The 13463-nt window shown below is 45.6% G+C and overlaps 1 protein-coding gene and 1 pseudogene across 1 annotated transcript; both read left to right on the forward strand.

Annotated features, from left to right (window-relative positions):
* The first annotated feature begins 8380 nt into the window (after positions 1-8380).
* On the forward strand, positions 8381-8994 carry LOC129626007 (eukaryotic translation initiation factor 1-like). Its single transcript, XM_055545122.1, has one exon. It carries the CDS (start codon positions 8480-8482, stop codon positions 8819-8821), a length of 342 nt encoding a protein of 113 aa, XP_055401097.1. The 5' UTR covers positions 8381-8479; the 3' UTR covers positions 8822-8994.
* A 1628-nt stretch (positions 8995-10622) lies between these two features.
* The window catches only part of LOC129626002 (trophoblast Kunitz domain protein 1-like), a 34520-nt pseudogene continuing 31679 nt past the window's right edge, over positions 10623-13463 (forward strand).

The raw sequence follows: 13463 nt of genomic DNA on the forward strand, positions 1-13463 counted from the left end.
CATTTACTTTATTTCTACCCAGAATATCAGCGTTTGTGCTGCAGATGGTGCTGCTCTTCCCCAGCTCAACATCTCTTTGAACCAGTGCCAGAAAAGAGCTTGTGTGTTCCAGTAGAGATGCTGCCACAATGGTTGCAGGAAGCTTACCTGTGTCATACCTGTCTTCTGATGTAGGTGGAGCTAATGTGAGAGGGGGAGCATTGACAGGTAGATATGAGTCTCCTTATGAGCATGTAAAGGAGGACCTGGGCTAACACATTGCTGGTCACCTAAGAGTCCTTTAGTCTGCTCTCATCCACTCACAGACCATCCATCATGTGCCATGCATGTCTCTGGGTGCCAGAATGCCCCTTGAGTGACCATACTGGGCAGAATTCCACACATAGAATCACATTCTGTGTTGTCACGAGACTACAGACAGAATCAAGTTTGAGAATTGTACTTTCTGGACATTTCACTCAAACAAACAGAAGTAGGACAGAGGAGTCTGGTGGGCTACAGTCCATGGGGATTCAAAGAGTCGGACCAGATGAGTTACTGAGCAGACACACATGGACAGACAGAAGCAGGACAATGGAAGGTGGGAAGATTACACGTACGTGACTGACCTCAAATCCTCCATTTCCTCACTCCCTTCCTTCTGGCCTGTTCTTACACATCTGCTGGGTTGTAAACAGATCGGTCAACACCTGTCTTTTCATAGACGCCCTTCTGCAAGGTCACAAAGGTGAGCAGACTCTACCTTTCTGCAGTCCTGCTCCTCCTCCTGGGCCCCTTGGTGGCCAGCATTCTGGGTTGTAAAACCAGCAACTCGGTCCAGAGTAAGTCCCAGCTAACCTTTCCTCTACAGACTGGAGAGAAAGGAGGTGAGTGCATGGAAGAGGCGGGAAGACGGGTGTGGAGGATGCTGCCAGCTCTCTCTGGATTTCTCCTTGGAAGTGAGCAATTGAACTCCAGGGACATTACTTTGCTCTCAAAAAGTATCACTATGGGTTCTGCTTTTAATAAATATATCCCACCTCATCTTACAAAATCATGAACTTCTTCTCTGAGACTGTCTATTCCTGGTATCTTTCTTGTCCATAATCCCCCACTTAGAACAGTAAAAAGATCCATATTTGATCTTCATCCTATTTTATGCCCCTTGACTCCAGAAACTCTTGGAATTTATTGTCTTTCTATAAGTAATGGAATCTGTGATGGAGCAGATGTTAGATAATATCTGTATGTACCTGGACTCCAGAATATGCCATCAGGTGATTAGAGGGTTAGAATTATCAGTCCCCAGTCCCTCTGGGGAGAAGAGAGAACTGATATTGAATTCCATCAACAATGGCCAAAGATTCAGTCAAATTGACTACTTCAAACCCTCAATTAAATTCCATGCACACTGGATTCAGCGAGCTTTAGAGGATTGATAACCAAGTGTTTGTAAAGGGGGAATGTCCTTAGATGGGATGGATGCTGGACATTTCCTATTCTGTCTTTGCCTTATGCTTCTTCTCCCATCCACTGTCTCAGTGTTTCAACCTCTATAATAACTGGGGACCATAAGTAAAAGTTCCCCAGTTCTGTGAGTGGTTCTGATAACATGTTCAACTTGGAAATTGGGTCAAGGAATCTCTGAATTGACAGGCAGTTGGTCACACATGTAAGTGACCCCAGGGCTTGTGATCAACATTTGAAGTGTGGGCCATCCTCAAGGATGGAGCCCTCACCCTGTGGTTTCTGGGTAACCTTTGGGGATTTAGTGTCGGATGAATTGACTCTTGGATGTCCAGTGGTTCTGAGGGACCTGGTTGCTGTTGGCAGAGACCCCACATGTTTGGTGTCAGGGACAAAACCCAGACGCACTCTTCCCCTCCATTTGTGTCTGGGGTGAGGCTCAAGGACAGGGGACTATAATACGCTGGACAGAGCACTCAGAAGCCCTCAGTAGTTCTCTGCAATTTCAGAAGGCCTAGCAGAATCAGGGACTTGATTAAATGGGTTGTGAAAGATTGTGTCTTGTCCTCATCCAACCACCTGCATGCCGTGTGTCCTGGGATAGTCCCATCTGCAGCTCTTTCATGGGAGCTGGGGCATCTTGTTTCTAGAGATTTTTGAAGGGATTACCAGTCATGAATACAAAGAATTTACACCTTTGTGGTCAGAGGTGTCCATTTTCCACCAAAGCACTTTAGTGTGAAAGACTTGTCAACCTACGTACGTTTCTTCTTGACATATATAAAAAAAGTGTCAAATAATGATCATTTCTCTGTGATGAAATTAATCAGAGAGTTGAGTGACAGCTGAGGGTCTTCTCCTCAGAGGCAAATGCAGGCAGCAAGAAATACAGTACTTTGTTGACTTTCCTCGTGGGGCCCAGACACCTTTTTCCAGGCTGATATCATCTTAGTCAAGACTCAGTGCCCTTCACCTTGCTAGCACCTATCAGACTATATTTTGCTTTCCTATGATACACATGACAGTTACCCTCATAATTATATAGTTAGGCCTCATCATCATAGAGACTAATAGGAACTTTACTCTATCCACTCTCTTTAGTGACAGTGCCCTTAGCGTGAGTATGAAGTAGGAGAATCACTTGTGAAATGTTTATCAAAATGTATCTTTTTGATGCTGAGAGCATAGTTGTTTGAGTAGGGAAATGGCTGTAAACAAAATATAGTGGAATAATATACACATAGTAAAGGAGGGAAACACAGAATAAAGTTGGGGAAAATCCTGTGCCACTTATGAGGACTGTTCTGAAGAAAGAAAGTGATGGGGATAAAGGAGGCTGGTAAGGGTCAGGGAAATGCCCTGTGATAAGGAGGTTTTGAGAAGAGACCTCCAAAAAAGGGCCTGATGATGGACGTGAGTCTGAGTGAACTCTGGGAGTTGGTGATGGACAGGGAGGCCTGGCATGCTGCGATTCATGGGGTCACAAAGAGTAGGACACGACTGAGTGACTGAACTGAACTGAACTGAACTGAAGCAGCACTCAGGACCAGAGTGGTTGAGGGGCAGGGGAGTGGAAGGCATGAGACATAGGCCCTGGCGACAAGTCATAAAGAGGCTTGTAGAACTGTAAGAATCAGAATTTGACTCTCAGAAAGCTAGGGGGTCGCTGAGGGACTGGTCACTGGAGCCATGGAATATGCTTCACTTTGAAGCGGGATCCTTGCAGCTGTAGTGTGGAGAGTGGCCTTTAGGGGGCGAAGGGCAGAGACAGAGGCCCCTGGGGGGCTGGTGCATTGTCCAGGTGAGCCATGATGAAGTGTGTGTCCATATTGTTGCCTGGGTTGATCTCAGTTTATTAGAATAATATGAATATCCTGCTCTGTTGAGACTTCTGTAGAGGTTTCATCACAAATCAGGATTCATTAACTCTTTAGCCATTTGTGATGTATTCACCCTTCTAACCCTCGCCACTCCTTGAGGTTTGGGGAAAAGGGGAAAGCTGAAGGTGGGAATTAAAATCTATACCTATGGCTGATTCTTGTTGATGTTTGACAGAAACCAGCAAAATTGTGTAAAGCAATTATCATACAATGAAAAAATATATCAAGTAAAAAACTAAAAAAAACTCAACCACCAAATCCCATGTTAGTTACCCAGGAAACCAACCTCCTTTCTAAGGTTAGGTTGAGGCTTTGCTGGTCACCTTCCTCACATTATAAAAGACGCCCTTGATGCTGCCATTTCTTAGGAAATCCAATCATTTTAGGAGCTCAGTTCCAGGAATGGTTAGAAGACCAAACTGCTGCTGCTGCTGCTGCTAAGTCGCTTCAGTCATGTCCGACTCTGTGTGACCGCATAGATGGAAGCCCACCAGGCTCCCCCATCCCTGGGATTCTCCAGGCAAGAACACTGGAGTGGGTTGCCATTTCCTTCTCCAATGCATGAAAGTCAAAAGTGAAAGGGAAGTCGCTCAGTTGTGTCCAACTCTTAGCGACGCCATGGACTACAGCCTACCAGGCTCCTCCATCCATGGAATTTTCCAGGCAAGAGTACTGGAGTGGGGAGAAGACCAAACTAATACTTCTTATATAAGTCAGAGCATGAGTATTCCCTCAATATTTTTTTATTCCAGTGCCCATGACGTAAACAAAGTGAACACAGTGGGGGGTTTTCTTCCATGCCATTCTCCATTAAATCATGATGGCTTCTCACTGTGTTTTTTATAGTGGAAACTTTCAACTATACACATGTCCAGATCATAGTATTATAAACTGCTGGACCATTGTCCAGCTCCAGTAATGATCAACATATGGAGAATATTCTTAATGTGTATCTTTTATCCTTGTCCTATTTGGAGCAAATCATTGACAACATGCCAATTCATGCATAAATATTCAGTAATGATATGTAATTATTCACAATATTACTCTGTGGATCTGAAGCCTAATAACATTAATAATAATGTCCTACAGAGCAGGATATGAAAAGGCCTTTTCATATTCACACCCCTGCACCCCTACCACTCTCTATTGCAAACAAGCTGGTATTTTCTGTTGTTCACCTTTTAGTTCCAGCTGTGCTGTCCATTTTTCTATTTTACCAATATCCTCCCATTGCTACAGCCCTGCAGGCTGAGGTCTGCCTGGAGCCTTCACACATGGGTCCCTGCAAAAGCCAAATAATCAGACACTTCTACAACTGAAGTACATACAGGTTCTGGGAGACCATTGTATATGGTAGTTAAATGTTAAGAACATAAATTACATCAGAGGCTGGCCTGTGTTAAGACCCCTGCTGGTGGTATCCTATCCTGGGTAAGACATCCTGAAGGGCAGGGGAGAGGGGAAGGGCTGGGGAAAGAGGTGGAGCTCAAGAGGGTACACATTCCTCAAAACCACCCATAGTAACTATTTCCCTCGCTGCCTCCTGGGAGAAGTGGCTGCAGTGTTCTTTGAAATCACGGGCTGAGCATGTCCTTCAGGAACCCATTGGCAAAAGTCAGCCCTAGAGGCACCATCCTGATCATCTGAGCTTACTCTCATGCTCCCCTTTCTAGATGGGAAGAGTAAGTCAGCACCCCACAGAGCAGGTCGGTAGTGCTGCTGAGTCCCCCACCTTGGCTTCAAAAATTCACTTCCTGCTGGTGGTCACTGTGATCCTGAGAGCACTGTGGTTGCTCTTTTCTAGGAAGGACTAGGTCCTGTCCAGGTACACAGTGTCCAGGTCTGCAGCTTCAGAGATTCAGTCAGCAAGTTCCTCTCCTTTTGCAGAGGCCATGGGAACTGGGTTCCCTGAGAAGCTGAAGTACAAGGAGGATCCAGTCAGGGCTGAGCTCTGGCTGCTTGTGATAATATTCAGCCTTTCAACACTACCCTTCTCAGCAGAAATCTGCCTCTTTCTGCTCCAATTCGACTACTTGCTTTACTTCTCTCTCATCCAGTTGGCTCTAAGCACCCTGAGAGCAAGTCTTTTGTTTATTCCCAGAATATTGCACAGCTCCAGGCACAAAGAATACAATCCATAAATATTAAAGTAAGTATGGAAACAATGTAGGAGAAAAGCTCCTCAAGACTGGAGTGAAAGTGGAGCCTGAGATGTGAATTCCTGATTCTTGCTGTAATCTTCTTCCTCCATCCCACCAACACTTTGAGGGCCTTGGGAACATGGCTGCCTGGATGCTGCCAGAGAGGCTAGGACCACCTCCTATTCTTGTGAATATGATGTGGCACTCATGAAGTCATGTTCAAAATCTTTGATGCATCATTTGTGTTAATATCAACTAGATTTACCTGGGTGGTGTTTGTATGTTTGTGTATTAGTGAAATTGAAATATCTGGAAACACGTGAAAAACAGGCAAGTGTCTTCCTCCTTCTTTTCAGCTGTTTGTGTTCTAGCAAGTCACTTTTCTGTAGTTGTAATTCTGTATCTTCATCTGTAAAAAAGGAATAATGATAATTGATAAGATTGTTAAAGAACAGCAAGCTATCTTTTATCACCACTTACTATGAGCCCACCTCACAGGTCCCAACTTTAAATTCCCTCCAGGAGAAGTGTGTAATGTGAATTGAAGTATTTGGAGTTGGAGTTGAGGCAGGAAGACCATAAGAAATGGTGGGGATGATTGAAAATGGAGAGAATACTCCCCTCCTGAGAAGAGAGCCACTCTCCTTAGCTTGCTTCATGGTTTTCAAAGTGTGGTCCCTTAAGCAGCAACCTCATTGCCATGGGAACCTTGTTGATGCAGCTACTCAGGTCCCACCCTGTGCTACTGAACCAAAACTCTGGGGATGAAGATCTCAAATCTGTGTTTGGCCAAATGGCTAAGGGATTCTGATGCTCAATCACGTTTGAGACCCATGGTTCTTGTTAAATTGCAGGACTGTGATTGCAGAACAAGTTGGTTTACCTGTTCTGCATTGATAGAAATTTTTTAATATGAAATCTTCCCCTGTGAAATCTTATCAATGCCTAAAATTGTAAAATGAACTCTGTGAGCTAACAATACAGATATTCTGGCCATATGTGCAACATCTGGTTATGCTCCATTTTAATCTTGAAAGTAATCTGAAGAAACATACTACACGTTTCAAAAAATCAGGTGCTTTTTTATCATGTAGCAAGAAAGTAATTACCCATTACTCGGATATGAACATATTTCTACGACGGCACAGGATCTCAAATATCTAAACATATTCTGTCTGCCCTGGGTGCATTCCATCATTTGAAGATGAGGCCTTAGATACCATGGAATTGAAGATTCTCATTATTCAGATGAAGATACTGAGGAACAGAAGCAGAGATATGACCTGGAGTCCCAGAGGGTTGGCATCACTTGTCTTTATCTACTATACAACGACTGTTTGTTCCTGTCCTGCAATTTCTCTGAAGAGGCCTAAGGGGCTAGGGAGGTTTCTAATTAGAGACCACACTTCCATGAGCAGGGGGGGAGGAGTTGGGGGGAGAACTGGCCAATCAGGAGGCTGTAGAACCAGGGGCCTCTAATTTGGACCAGGGTAAGGAGAACCAGGCGGAGAAGGCAATGGCACCCAACTCCAGTACTCTTGCCTGGAAAATCCTATGGACGGAGGAGGCTAGTGGGCTGTAGTCCATGGGGTCGCTAAGAGTCGGACACGACAGAGTGACTTCCCTTTGACTTTTCACTTTCATGCATTGGAGAAGGAAATGGCAACCCACTCCAGTGTTCTTGTCTGGAGAATCCCAGGGACGGGGGAGCCTGGTGGGCTGCCATCTATGGGGTCGCATAGAGTCGGACACGACTGAAGCGACTTAGCAGCAGCAGCAGCAGCAGCAAGGAGGACCAGGAGAGGAGGACACTGGGAGAGAAAGATGAGTGAGGAGAGGGGAGAAAAGAGCAGTTTCTGTTAGGGAGAGTCTCAGCTACTCCATGGTATCAGATGCAGAGGTTGAGGCAGGAAGAGGGGCAGGGCCAGAGCACCTCCTGAATGAGAATCCTTGTTTTACCATCTGCAGGTTGTGTGTCCTGAGCAAGTGGCTTTACCTCTGAGCCTTTGCTTTCTGCTTGACACTGTGGTATGAGAATCACAGATATTGTAGAACTGCTGCTGCTGCTGCTAAGTCACTTCAATCGTGTCTGACTCTGTGTGACCCCATAGACGGCAGCCCGCCAGGCTCCCCCATCCCTGGGATTCTCCAGGCAAGAACACTGGAGTGGGTTGCCATTTCCTTCTCCAATGCATGAAAGTGAAAAGTGAAAGTGAAGTCGCTCAGTCATGTCCAACTCTTCGCGACCCCACGGACTGCAGCCCACCAGGCTCCTCTGTCCATAGGATTCTCCAGGCAAGAGTACTGGAGTGGGATGCCATTGCCTTCTCCGATTGTAGAACTGACATGAGGCTAAATGAAATCATGCGTGTGGAATGTCTCAGGAGAGAGGGACCCTCCACTTACAGTGGCTTCTTTTGTGAGTCACCCATTCCCGATGCCCTTCTGTCCTAAGAGAGCTTGGTACTGTGAGCTCAAACCCTGATCAACGGTGCTTATGTTTGTAACCACAAGTAAGTAAACAAGAGGGAGTGAAGGGATGGTGGGTGTGACATGTGTGCACTATAATTTCCAGCTTGCAGTGCAGCAGAGTGCATGTGCACAGACTCTAAGTCAGATTGCTGGGTCCAAATCCTCTCCCTACAAGCTATGACCTAAGCAAATTACTTTATTTCTTATTATTTCAGGGACCTCTTGTGTTACACGGGGATATATCAATGGTTTCTCCCCCTTTCTTTAAAGATTTTTTAGAATTAGATGAATTATATGTTTTATGTGTCCAGGATAATGCCTGCTACAATGAAGAATTTAAATTTCACCTGGAGTAATTACTCATCACTGTTATTAATACTACTATAAAGAATTTGGCCCAGTCACTGAGCCGCCGCCGAGGACTCTGCAGCCTCCCCCTTGAGCCCCCTCGCTTCCCGACGCTCCGTCCCCTCTGCCCGCCTTCTCCCGCCGCCGCCTTCCGCAGCCCGTTTCCACCGAGGAAAAGGAATCTATCGTATGTCCGCTATCCAGAACCTCCACTCTTTCGACCCCTTTGCTGATGCAAGTAAGGGTGATGATCTGCTTCCTGCTGGCACTGAGGATTATATCCATATAAGAATTCAACAGAGAAACGGCAGGAAGACCCTTACTACTGTCCAAGGGATCGCTGATGATTACGATAAAATGAAACTAGTGAAGGCGTTTAAGAAGAAATTTGCCTGCAATGGTACTGTAATTGAGCATCCAGAATATGGAGAAGTAATTCAGCTACAGGGTGACCAGCGCAAGAACATATGCCAGTTCCTGGTAGAGATTGGACTGGCTAAGGACGACCAGCTGAAGGTTCATGGGTTTTAAGTGCTTTTGGCTCACTGAAGCTTAAGAGAGGATTTCCTTGCAATGAGTAGAATTTCCCTTCTGTCCCTTGTCACAAGTTTAAAAACCTCACAGCTTGTATAATGTAACCATTTGGGGTCTGCTTTTAACTTGGACTAGTGTAACTCCTTCATGCAATAAACTGAAAAGAGCCATGCTGTCCAGTCTTGAAGTCCCTCATTTAAACAGAGGTCAAGCAGTAGGCGCCTGGCAGTGTCCAGCCTGAAACAATGCAATAACAGTGATGTTTCAGCCAAGTCCAGAGCCCCGAGATCACAGATGGCTATGTCTGGCCAGAAGCTCCTCGGCAGTCCCTCTGCAAAGTTCCCTGCCCTGAGAAAGTGTCACCACCTGAACAGTCCCCGATGAAGCGGAGAGCGGAGGATGGGTGCGGCAGCCGTGCTGCTAGAGGGTGCTTCGGTGGTCAGGGAAGGGTCCCGTGACGTCTCCAACGTGACTGGGTGGGCAGAGCTTAGAGCAGCCACCCTCCAGGAAGGTGACAGGACATCGGCTTGCCACCAAGGTCTTCATGACTAGACATGTCCTGGCTAATTGATGTCCAAACTAGAATGTGAGCCCAACCTTCTATCAGTTAAACTTTTGACAAGGGAACAAATTTCAAACCAATGTTATCAGTCACGTAGCTGTAGAGCTTGCAACTTACTAGCAACAGCTGCCCAATGCCTTGTGAAGTAAACTGGTTTTTGGGTTTTTTCCCCCCTCTTCAGTTTTAATGTTATATAATGTATTTAAATGCTTATTTAAATAAAACTTGTTTTCAGAAACAAAAAAAAAAAAAGAATTTGACTTCTGGGGAGAAGGATATATGCCTGTTGTATCCATTGCTTCTGTGACAACCACATGATGTGGGTAGCACGGATCTCATATGGCACCTGAAGACATGCGGTTTGAGGGTTTTAAATTCTCTGGCCCACAGTTAGGAAAATGCACAGCTGGTACCCAAACCAAGGAATTATGGCTCCATCACCAGCGAGGGAGAGAGCAGGAAGAAGGGGGTGGCTACGGTGGTCTTCCGAGGTCCCCTGATGTCCACTCATGAAGAAAGCTCTCCTGTCACTGAAACCAGAAGAGGGATGACTGTGGGTCATGCTGTGGATACAGGTTCAGCTCCCTGCTTCCACTCGGCCCTCTCCCCTTACTCCCTTTTTAATGCCTAAAGAGGGTTAGAGCCCAGGACGACATCACCTTCAGCAGCTAAGTCCCTGCCTGGACCAATGCCTGGTAAAGTACAAGTGTCCATCCATGGGAGGAGGTGTGGAAATGGTTGTAGGAAGGTTACCTGTGTCACACATGTCATCTGAGGTACGTGATGTGGGCCAGGGCATCGAGGTCCAGCTGAGATGTCACCTGCAGGAGGCTAAAATGGAGGACCTTGGCTAACACACTGCTATCTACTTATCTGTCCTCTGATCTACTCACATCCACTTACTATAATCCATCACATGCCAGGCACTGTTCTAGGTGCAGGGATGCTCCCCGAGTGTCAATGTTGGACAAACTCCATGTGTCTGAAAACAATCTGTGTTTACATGAGACTCACAGGCATCATCAAGTCTGAGAAGTGCTCTTACTGAACATTTGACCCCTGAAAACAGAAGCAGGAGGCATAGTTAGGAACAGAGATTACACAATAAACAGGACTGACTCAGCTCCACCCCTTGCCCATTCCCCTCCTCATCGCCTGATCTCACACCTCAGCCAGGATATTAAAAGCTCAGTCCATCCCCAGCATCCTCAGGAGTTCTTCTGCAAGGCCACAAAGATGAGCTGGCTCTGCCTCTCTGCAGCCCTTCTCTTCCTCCTGGTTATCCTGGTGGACAGCACCCCAGTGTATACACACCATACCCAGGATCAAGATAGATCCAGCCTCATCTCTCCTCTACAGCTTCTGGGAAAATTATAGAAGTCCAAGGAAGGGAGAGTTACAGGTATTAAGTGGGTGTTGCCAACCCTCTCTGGATTTCTCCTGTCACACGGCACAGGTTTTTGTTTGTTTCTTTGGTTTGGGCAGTATTGGTCTTCCTCCCTATGCAAGTGTATTCTCTAGCTCTGAGGTCTTCTCTCTGGTTGCAGTGTGTGGAATCTTGTTGCGGTGGCTTCTGTTGCTGCAGAGCAGGAACTCTAGGCATCTGGGCTCAGTGGTTGCAGTTCACCTTCTTAGTTGCCGCAAGGCATGTGGAATCTTCCCAACCAAGGATAGAACCCATGTCCCCTGCATTAGCTGTGGATTTTTTTCTATTGGACTACAAGGGAAGTCTTAAGTTGCAAATTTTTAACTCCACTGACATCATGACTCTCATGAGGGTATTTATTAAAATTATATATATATATATATATATATATATATATATATATGTCTCATAACTCTACCTGATCCGGGACCCCATTTCTGAGACTCTCTATTCCTGTTCCCTCCCATTTCCCTGAAACTCACTGTAGTGTAGTAATAAAAGTAAGTAAAGTGAAAGTCTCTAAGTCCTGTCCAACTCTTTGGAACCCCATGAACTGTATAGTCCATGGAATTCTCCAGGTAAGAATACTGGAGTGGGTAGCCTTTCCCTTCTCCAGGGGATCTTCCCAACCCAGGGATCGAACCCAGGTCTCTCGCATTGCAGGCAGATTCTTTACCAGCTGAGCCACCAGGAAAGCCCTGTGTAGTAATAAAAGGCTTCAAATTTGAAACATCTCTTAGTTAATGGCCCAGGTCTCCAAAACACTTGGAGTTTCCTGCCTACAGATGTTGATAGATGAGTCACAAAAGGCGACTCAAGGTAGCCTTGAGGTGTGGTTGGAGTCCCGGAAACCACAAGCACCCATTTAATGTTTACAGTTTTCAACAGCTGTCACTCCAGCACCTCTGAGGAGAAGGGAGGGAACTGAGAGTGAGATCAGTCACCAGTGGCTGATAATTCAACCAACACGCCTGCTTAGTGAAACTTAGAAAGAAAGACGTAAAAACTGGGCTCAGGGAGCTTGTTGGTTGGTGAATACAGGAAGCTGATGTGAGGGTGCTGGGCCCACTCGGGCACAAAGGCTGGGCACACCTCCCTCCCCCTTTGCCCTGCACATTCCTTCCGTTTTTCTGCCTCAAGTTATATTTTGCATGTTAATCTGGTAACAGTAAGCAATGGTCTTCTGAAGGTCAGCCACTGGTTCTAGTGAATTGTTGAATTTGAAGATGGGGTCATGGACCCCAAAGTGGGGTAAGCCCATTTTAATTATTTGGTCACAAGCATGATTGACTCGGGACCTCATGGCTGGCATCTGAACTGAGGGCAGTCTTGAGCCCTCAAAGTGCAGAATCTGCAGTAACTCCATCTATTCCCATCAGAAATTAAAGGACTTGTTGGACACCCAGTGGGTGTTTGGGAAATCGGTTGCTCTTGGCCAAGACACCACATATTTGGTGTCAGGGATAAACCCAGAATCACTCTTCCCTGTGATTTGGGGCTCACGTGATGCTCCAAAAAGGGGGATAATGAAAGTACACATTGAAACCAGAAACTGATCTCAGTTATCTGTATTTTCAGAGTTCCTGGGAGAATCAGGGAGTACATCAAATGGGTTGTAACATGCTAGTATCTTTTCCTGGCCCTGCCACCCACCTGCCATGTCCTGGGGCAAGTCATCTGCAATTTTCTTGTCAGAAGAGGGGATACATATTACATTGGTTTTTGAACAGATTGCCAGTCATATGTATAAGGAGGTGAATTACATTTCAAGTTGAATTTTGTACATTTTCCACCAAGATGTGTTAATCTAAAAAAATTTCTTTAACTACTTACTTTGGGCAAGAAAGAATATTTACGTGTCAAATAATGAGCATTCCTCTATCATGAAAAATAACCAGAAAGACCTGGGATGAATGTGCTGCAGGGAAAGGAAAAAACACAGTCCCACGTAGGGTGACTCCTGGGACCAAAGTTGAGACAATATTAGGAAAGTCTCTAGGTTCTTTCATATGTCCCCTTTTGACTATAATTTATTATCCATATTTATACCCTCCCTTGTCCACTGCTGACTACTATTTTATTTGTGTATTTGATCCTTACTTGGTTCACGTCCCAGGCTTCCTGAAACTGTTGGAATTTACTGTCTTTCATAGGTGTGGAGACAAGCCATTGACTGGGACCTGAGAAGTGTTCAGTAATAGATGTGGTTAAAAATATCATCGACAGTGTTATTACAGGTTTGAATTTTATGCACCTGTGGGGAAAGGAGAGGGCACTGAGATTGAGAACAGGTGCCACTGGCCAATGATTCAATCAGAATGCCTATTTAGTGAAACCTCAATAAGAATCCATGAATATGGGCATTCAGGGAGCATTTGGGCGGTAACATACGATGGTGATGTGAGGGTCCTGTGTTCTCTAGGGCATGGAGGCTCCCCACACCTCCATTTCCACTTTCCCCCGCACATCTCCCTCCCTTCACTGTGCCAAGATTTATCCTTATAACAATGTGAGATCCCTCTGTGAGTGGTCTTCCTGAGTTTGGTCATCAGATTTATTGAGTGGAGTAATGGAACTTCCCAGTTTTAGACACTTTTTCAAATCAGGAGTGACTCGGGCCAACATGGCTGGCATCTGAGCTGAGGACAATT

The sequence above is a fragment of the Bubalus kerabau genome, chromosome 13, assembly GCF_029407905.1.
Source record: "Bubalus kerabau isolate K-KA32 ecotype Philippines breed swamp buffalo chromosome 13, PCC_UOA_SB_1v2, whole genome shotgun sequence".
Taxonomy (NCBI): Eukaryota; Metazoa; Chordata; class Mammalia; order Artiodactyla; family Bovidae; genus Bubalus; species Bubalus kerabau.

What these genes read in the sequence shown, in the direction of transcription:
- LOC129626007 (XM_055545122.1), top strand. Translation starts at nt 8,480, where the DNA reads ATGTCCGCTATCCAGAACCTCCACTCTTTCGACCCCTTTGCTGATGCA.